Here is a 9,515-nt window from a genome sequence, read left to right on the forward strand (position 1 = left end):
GTAATACGTTCTGTATTTGAAATCCCACTATTTATTTTTGAAGAAATTATTGGAATCAATTAGACCATATTTGAACTGCTTTCAAACAAATAGAAATACCGTATGCCCGTATTGGCAGGCAGTTTAAAGCTACACTCTCACAGATAGATCTTTTTGACAACTTTTTTATGTCTTTGAACGAGCCATTTTTTGGCGAAAATACAAAGAAACCATTGATATAAGACTGATGACAAAAACTCAGAATGCAGGGTTTCATATTTATATTCACAAACCGATGTTGTATGCATTTTTCTTAAAGGGAAGGTAACGCTTTCACCCATTATACATTAATTTTCGAACGGAAAACATTTTTCTGATAATTTATCAGCATTCTTGTATCACTTGTTTTCATGTACTTACGCACAAATTGACAAAATATTCAATGACAAAAAAAAGAAAAAAAAAGTTGTCAAAACAGTTAATCTGTGAGAGTGCAGCTTTAAAAGGTTACAATATCGGTTAATGCAAACAAGTTTGTTTTTATTTACATGCAAAATAATGTTTAACTTATTTTATTGAAATGACCAAGACAAAACGTGCCTTTGATTTGTGCACAGGAAAAACATATATGCGATATGATGGCGCTTTTTCTTGGGGAATTAATGGCCACGTAGCTATTAATTAAAATAAATATACAAACATATTTAATTTGAAGACAAGTCACTACTCACTTTACTTTGTTTTGATCCTTGGCATGTAAGTCAAATGAGTAACACATGATAATTAGTATGTTTTTTTCTGAATACTACAGTTGATGAATTTGTATGTAGATGTAAAGTGTTGGTTTATTAGAACTTTGTAAAATGTGTGTTTGTCTGTGGAATGTAGGTTTCTCAATCGATTGTAGTTTAGTTTATACTTAATTATCTTACCGCGATTATTAATGTCACTAGGATGTTATCAACGCATATTCTACGGACAAAAGTACATTTAAAACATCATCCGAAGTGTGTGTATGAATGTGTATGAGTTCGGGTATGTATACATACGCGCTTGTGTTTGTGATTTGTGTTTGCTTGTTTTTATGCATGCTCTTGTGTGTGCTAAAGTATGTGTGTGTGTGTGCGTGTGTGCGTGCGTGCGTGCGTGTGTATGGGCGTGAGTGCGTGCATGCGTAGCTTGCGTGCGCGATTGTAAAAGTGTGTGTGTGAGTGAGTATTAAAGTTTTTGTATATATTTTTATCACCTGAGAATGCATAGCATTGTTGAATAGCTTGAGTATTTAAAACTGTGTAATCGGATATTAATTATTTGTAAAACATAAATGAGAAAAATACATTTAAGAACGTGTACTTGTCATGGTCGATAATAGTAAATGCCACTTCGATCTTATTGACGTATATTTCACATATCCTTTAGACGTATCTTTGTCAACAACAAACATATGAAACTCAGTCTGCTTTAAAATGACTTAATAACACTTTCGATTAAATTTATCACAGAAAGTGTAAAACGGACAAACTGCATTTAAAGCTGCACTCTCATAGATTTACCGTTGTGACAACTTTTTTTTTATTTTTTGTCTTAAAATGCGCCAGTTTTGCGTAAATATCTGCAAACCAGTGGTATATAACTGCTGACAAAAGATGAGATCGCAGATTTTCATATTTCTGTTCGAAAATGAATATTTAAAGCGTTACTTACGGTTTAAGAAAACATACATAAAACATCAGTTTATGAACTTAAATATGAAAATCTACGATCTGATCTTTTGTCAGCAGTCTTAATATTACTGGTTTCCATACATTTTCGCATAACGTCAAAACGCACAACCTGTGAGAGTGCAGCTTTAAGACTTGCACTTTTCATTGTAAGTCCATACTTAAAAATTATTGTACATATACATTATAATGTATAACACAATGATAGTATCAACGAATATTCCTCTAATTCTTTAGACATATTGTAAAAACAACATCATAGATTTAAGAGCACATTCCTTTAAATTCGCCACAAAAAGAGTTAAACAACAATACCTTTAAAACTAGTTATGTCCATTGTCAAATGATGTTTAAATGATATTGTCCGTATACATTGTAATGTATAACACAAGTTTATTCCGCTTAATCTTTATACATATTTTTCCGACAACACAATTATAAATGAGCTAAGAGCGATTTCGTAAGAAAGTGTAAAAAATGACAACAATACCTTTCAGCTAATTCACTTCATTGTCGTGTGACGTTTAAATAATGACGTACGTTAAAGTAAATATAACTAGAATATTATCAATTTATATTACACATATGCTTTAGAAGTATATTTTTTTTCAACAACACATATATGAAACTCAGTCTGACTTAAAAATGACTTAAGAGCGATTTCGATTAAATTCGACACATCAAGAGTAAAAATAAGACAACAATACATTTAAAACTTGTTCTATTCATTGTCAAGTGATGTTAACATAAAAGTGTCCGTAAACATTATAGTAAATCCACTAGGCTATATTCGACAATTTTTTATATGTTTATCTTCAACAACACATATATGAAACGCAATCTGACTTAAAAATGACTTAAGAGCGAGTACGATTCAATTCATCACAGAAAGAGTAAAAAGGACAACGATACCTTTAAAACTAGTTCTTTCCATTGTCATGTGACGTTTAAATAGTATTGTTCGTGTACATTCACCAGTAAATCCACTAGGTTATTTTCGACGTACATTCCACATTTTCTTTAGGCGTAATTTATTCCAAAATAAATGTATAACTTTCACTGACTAAATCAGATAAAATACCATTTTGCAATGTTTTGCTTTCTTAAATCACAAAAAGTAATAAAGTTTTACAATTTGTATCAATAAAATTCCAGATTTACAAACTGTATTCCACTGTTACATGCAGCACATCCATTAAAAGTCAACTTCAAATATCTGAAGAGCATTATTAAACACTAAACATTTAAAATTATCTCTTCAAAATACACTTTTAAATAGCGGAAAATACTTTGACATAATCCAAAGCAAAATGCTCTTTTTGTGTCGCTGTATAGAATACGAAACATTTAACGTGCATGTAAATTCCGAATTTTAAATAGTTTAAGTTGATGTAAATTAAATGAGCATAGCATTTTACGGCTTTTGAAGATTTGATATCCTTTTATCATTTATAAATCATCTATCAAATCTAAATCATAAATAATCAATAGCGATAACTGAACGTTCAATTGTTTAGGCTTATTTAGCCTTTGATTTATACTTTAAATAAAGAATTTATGAAGCAAATAAACCGCCCCAAATAAATATCGGTTTACAAATATTTTAATAGGGGAAACAAATATCAGCCAATTTCTATTGAAGATAAAGTAAATGTTTGTTTGTAAAAGTCTTATTCTAAAATTAAATAAAACTATATTTTGGGGACGAGTAAATGCATATATGTATTAAGCTTCGGATTATGGCTTTGATTTATATGACTTACTTCTAAACTATAAAATATAAATAGACACGTGCTAAGCAGGGGCGAATCCAGGAGTGGACGATAGAGGGGGCGTAACTTAGGGCGTAACATATTGACCTGCGCCCCTCATTCAGAAATGAAGTAATTTGGTTTAATGTGTTGCCAGGGTGGTTTGGCAGTACGCTGCAAAGAAAATTTTATAAATTTCTAGCCCGGAATGGTGCATTGTGTGCGTATTTTATTATATTGTTTTTTTGTCCTGTACTGAAAACACCAACACCAACAACTTTGTAACGATTTTAGGGGGGTGGGGGCCGGGGAGGGGCGCCCCCCCCATTCATACGCTAGTGGTAAAATATATTTTAATATATGTATTTAGACTTTGTACAATGTATAAATATAAATAAACTGTCTGTTCTGTTCACATATTCTCCAAAATCACATATCAAATTAACCTTCCTATAGATAAGAGAGAGAGTAGTGCATATTTGTCAAAATCATATTTCACCATTCTCCCAATATTCGTCTTTGAGGAATCAATTGAATCGCAAATTTGTTTTTCATTGTTATGAGCTATTTAAATGGCTTTGTAAACCCATTGATAAACTCTGATTTATTTCAATCGAAATCGTTTTATTGTAAAATGCATTTAACATTCTTGTGTTAAGGTTGACCCGTATTCTATATATTTGTCAAGATGTTGTAAAGTGATGAATGACCTGTCAAAACTGTTTTACTCTTAAATCTTTGGGTAAACATGTATGTTTTAATATTTCAAAACAATCGTGACGCCGCACAATTTATCTTTCAGTTTTATAATCAATTGCTAATACTTTTGTTAATACATGCTCACATGGAGGTAAAATCTGATTTTACTTCTGCTTTAGTTGAGCTTTTCCGCGCGGTAACAACATCCTGTTTTGATAAAACCATTCGCTGACCTAATCATCTATTGTTTAAACCCTTAGCTGACTAGACCATCTATTGTTTAAACCCTTAGCTTACCAAACCATTTATTGTTTAAACCCTTAGCTGGAACAACCATTTATTGTTTAAACCCTTAGCTGACTAGACCATCAATTGTTTGAACCCTTAGCTTACCAAACCATTTATTGTTTAAACCCTTAACTGGACCATCCATTTATTGTTTAAACCCTTAGCTGACTAGACCATCAATTGTTTGAACCCTTAGCTTACCAAACCATTTATTGTTTAAACCCTTAATTGGACCATCCATTTATTGTTTAAATCCTTAGCTGGACCATCCATTTATTGTTTAAACCCTTAGCTGGACCATCCATTTATTGTTTAAACCCTTAGCTGGACCATCCATTTATTGTTTAAACCCTTAACTGGACCATCCATTTATTGTTTAAACCCTTAGCTGGACCATCCATTTATTGTTTAAACCCTTAGCTGGACCATCCATTTATTGTTTAAACCCTTAACTGGACCATCCATTTATTGTTTAAACCCTTAGCTGGACCATCCATTTATTGTTTAAACCCTTAGCTGGAACATCCATTTATTGTTTAAACCCTTAACTGGACCATCCATTTATTGTTTAAACCCTTAGCTGGACCATCCATTTATTGTTTAAACCCTTAGCTGGACCATCCATTTATTGTTTAAACCCTTAGCTAGACCATCCATTTATTGTTTAAACCCTTAGCTGGACCATCCATTTATTGTTTAAACCCTTAACTGGACCATCCATTTATTGTTTAAACCCTTAGCTGGACCATCCATTTATTGTTTAAACCCTTAACTGGACCATCCATTTATTGTTTAAACCCTTAGCTGGACCATCCATTTATTGTTTAAACCCTTAGCTGGAACAAGCATTTATTGTTTAAACCCTTAGCTGGAACAACCATTTATTGTTTAAACCCTTAGCTGGAACAACCATTTATTGTTTAAACCCTTAGCTGGACCATCCATTTATTGTTTAAACCCTTAGCTGGAACAAGCATTTATTGTGGAAATCCTAAGCTAACCCAACCATTTATTGTTTAAACCCTTAGCTGGACCATCCATTTATTGTTTAAACCCTTAGCTGGAACAACCATTTATTGTGGAAATCCTAAGCTAACCCAACCATTTATTGTTTAAACCTTTACCTGACACAACCGGTTATTGTTTTAACTCTTATCTAACAAAACCATGTATAATTGTTAAAATGTTCACTTGAGAAAAATGGATACTAAGACAGCTTGGCTTAACCAGGGAAATATAATGTCAAAGGGTTTGCTACAAAAGCGTTTACATGATCGTTATCTACAAAAGTGACGTGCTGAGATAGCGAACAGTGCGAATCTTGATACTATATACTTGCATTTGCATAGTACGTTTCGTATGGCTGAATATTTGAATATTTTATATAGCAATAATAGAAAAGGTCACACCCAAGCTAGTGTATCAGCGCACAGGTAACGTATTGAAACTTGTAGGTACGGACAAAATTAACAGCCAAGAAATGAGAGGTTATGTTTATTATGCAAGAAATGAGAGGTTATGTTTATTATGCAAGAAATTAGGGGTTATGTTTATTATGCAAGAAATGAGAGGTTATGCTTATTATGCAAGAAATGAGAGGTTATGTTTATTATGAAAGAAATGAGAGGTTATGTTTATTATGCAAGAAATTAGAGGTTATGTTTATCATGCAAGAAATTAGAGGTTATGTTTATCATGCAAGAAATGAGAGGTTATGTTTATCATGCAAGAAATGAGAGGTTATGTTGATTATGCAAGAAATGAGAGGTTATGTTTATCATGCAAGAAATGAGAGGTTATGTTTATTATGCAAGAAATGAGAGGTTATGTTTATCATGCAAGAAATGAGAGGTTATGTTTATGATGCAAGAAATGAAAGGTTATGTTTATCATGCAAGAAATGAGAGGTTATGTTTATTATGCAAGAAATGAGAGTTATATTTATTATGCAAGAAATGAGAGGTTATGTTTATTATGCAAGAAATGAGAGGTTATGTTTATTATGAAAGAAATGAGAGGTTATGTTTATTATGCAAGAAATGAGAGGTTATGTTTATGATGCAAGAAATGAGAGGTTATGTTGATTATGCAAGAAATGAGAGGTTATGTTTATCATGCAAGAAATGAGAGGTTATGTTTATTATGCAAGAAATGAGAGGTTATGTTTATTATGCAAGAAATGAGAGGTTATGTTTATTATGCAAGAAATGAGAGGTTATGTTTATTATGCAAGAAATGAGAGATTATGTTTATTATGCAAGAAATGAGAGGTTATGTTTATTATGCAATGCATAAGATGTTGAAGATGAATTTCACTTAGCTATAAGATGAAGTTGTTTCGATGACCTACGCTGATTTTTATGTTAAACGCGGCATGTTTAAATGTGTTTAACTTGTTAGTAGAAATAACATAAATACAATCGAACCCCGTTGGCTCGAACTCCCAAGGACCGGCAAAATAACCTCGAGCCTCGAAAATTCGAGCCAAGCGGCACTGTTTACCATCAATATCAATGAAATCGGTCCTTTACATCTAGTTCGAGCCAACGAGGTATTCGAGCCAAGCGAATTCGAGCCAACGGGGTTCGACTGTATATGTAAATTCTTGCTTCGTTTATGGTTATTCGACAGGGTCGCATCAAAACCACTTATGTGTGATACAAACCGACAATTAGTCCATATATAACATTTATGGTACATAAAAGTATTTATGTAGTCTGGCGGCGTTTCTCTTTTGGCGGGTTTGGCCGCCAGATAAGTCATCAACTTAACCTTGTTTATAAAAATGATGTATATTTTTGTTACGGTATTAAATATATGCCCATATACAAACCTATCCTGGTCGTTTGTTGATTACTTACTAGCTGGGGATATGAGAGTCATAGCCAAGTCTGGTATAATACATAAATAACATTTATGGTACATAAAAGTATTTATGTACTTTGCTAGGCCATTTCTTTTATTTGTTTGGCAAGTTAACTGATTCGTGGTAACGACAAGCGTTAATGTATTTACTTAATTCGCCTGGCTTATTAAAATACAGCCGCTTCGGAGTCTTTGACGGTTTTTTTGTGTTGTCGATTCTACGCTTCCATATCCTACTTGTTGTTTTCCTAGCCATGAATGACAGATCCCAGCGCTAAGTATATTGAGCGGAAAGATAACGGGCACCTGCTAGATAGTTAAAAATTGGCGATGCTTTGTTGACAGATTGATCTAAACTTGTGTTTCATAAAATATTTAAGTGTTATAAGAGAAAGGTAATGGCTAAAAATAAGTTATGTTTAACTTTGGTGTTTTTATTTAACAATGCAGTGTTAATTATTGTGGAGTTACAGTTGAAGAATATATTTTACATTGGTATGAATTATTCGACTTGTGGCTTTTAGGGAACAAAATGAATATCTAAATGTTAAAGAAAAGTTCCCTATACGCGCATTATTGTGGCTATCCGACAATCATTAACCATGACCGAGTGTTCCTGAATCATGCACTCATATTCCTTTATAAGGATATGCGACTGAATATTTGCACGTATTGATCCGTGAAGTCGAACTAGTTTCTGTTAATGACCGAATCGCTATACCAATTTACATTCCACATTGTTAATCATGGCGGTACTATCCAAAGCATGAGCAATCCAATACCACTTAGAGTCGGACGTGTAGCGGGTCATCAAGGTTTAGTTAATTATATGATGGGTCGTATTTAATATTGTTATTTTCCTTGTTCTTAGACGCGCTTCAGTTTTTATTCAGTCCATAGGCAATTTACATTTGCCAGGATGGTATTCACAAAACAACTCAATACTTTTTAGTAATTTTCGTCAGATGAGTATTTTACTTATGATATGATATAATAGCTTTATTTTACCTTAACTTTATTTTCATTCATTTTATTAAACGTACGATCATTAATTTTATACTTTTCTTTTTGACTACGATTGTTTTAGGGAATTGGCTTCAGTGAAAAAATGACTTAAGAAGATATATGAATATGAAATTCCTTTCAAAACACTCTTAAAACTAAATTAGGATTTTTATTGATAACAGCAAGTGCCATAAACAAACAGTTATATACATATATTGTATAACGTAGATACACATATTTATACCCCTACATAAACAAATAATATGGTAATTATGCTAGAACTGACCCATAGAATGATAAAATATTATAAATAAATAAACGTCAATTTTAATGGTATTTTCATTTCGTATAACATTCAAAAATAAAGATATTGATTTCAAAATGTTTAAAAGAAGAAAAAGCAAACAAAAACAATCGAATCATACCTCTATCGATAAATTCCTTGTATTAAATATCAATTACAAATTGCAAATATTTAACATGTACACAAGCAATCACAACTGTTCAAAGTCTTTTCAATAAATGCCGTTTCATAATCTGAAAATTATTTTTTCTTTTTAATGTTTAATAACCGGATTATTGAACATCGATTATAATAATAGGCTAAGCGTTAAATCTACAGCAATTGTAAGTTAATTCACTCTGTATAATGTCTTGCTGAACTTAACAAATCAATTTCGGCTTTAATTTCTATTAATCGGATTCACCCGCAAGATAATTCGTCGATTATATAATGTTTTTTAAGGAGCTTACCAATTTAAGAAGAGTAGAGTAAATGGGGAATAAGAGAAGAGGAAAGGGGAAAGAAGAGGGAGAGAAAAGTAGAGGAAATGGGGAAAAGGAGTAGAAGAAAAGGACAGAAGACTAAAGGAAAGTGGGTAGAATTGTTGTTGTTTGGAGAGAATTGGAGAGGGAGACAGAAGAGTAGAGGAAAGGGGGCAAAGACTAGAGGAAAGGGGGAAGAAGATGGAGGGAGAAGAGTAGAGGAGGGAGAGTAGAGGGGGAGGAGATGGAGAGAGAAGAGTAGAGGAAAGGGGGCAGAAGATGGAGAGAAAAGAGTAGAGAAAATTGGGTAGAAACGAAGAGAAAAGGGGGAATAAGAGAGAGAGCGAAGGGTAGAGGAAAGGGGGAAAAGAAGATGGAGAAAAAAGGGAGGAGAATATTGAGAGGAAAGGGGGAAGAAGAGTAGAGGAAAGGGCGAAGAAGA

General features: G+C 32.7%; 1 protein-coding gene across 2 annotated transcripts in view; it reads right to left on the reverse strand.

Annotated features, from left to right (window-relative positions):
• Positions 1–8,814, reverse strand: part of LOC128222554 (dynein light chain Tctex-type 5-like) — a 15,996-nt gene extending 7,182 nt beyond the window's left edge. Inside the window, exon 1 of one of the 2 annotated variants that reach the window (XM_052931619.1) lies at positions 8,734–8,814. Coding sequence is in view for 1 of the 2 variants with exons in the window: in XM_052931618.1 (XP_052787578.1) it covers positions 2,613–2,640 (28 nt within the window). In the remaining variant the exon portion in view is untranslated. Of the gene's footprint in view, positions 1–2,612; positions 3,009–8,733 lie in introns of those variants that run through there. The other variant, XM_052931618.1, reaches the window with a different exon arrangement.
• Positions 8,815–9,515: the final 701 nt, after the last annotated feature.

This window comes from Mya arenaria, chromosome 16 (assembly GCF_026914265.1).
Source record: "Mya arenaria isolate MELC-2E11 chromosome 16, ASM2691426v1".
NCBI lineage: Eukaryota > Metazoa > Mollusca > Bivalvia > Myida > Myidae > Mya > Mya arenaria.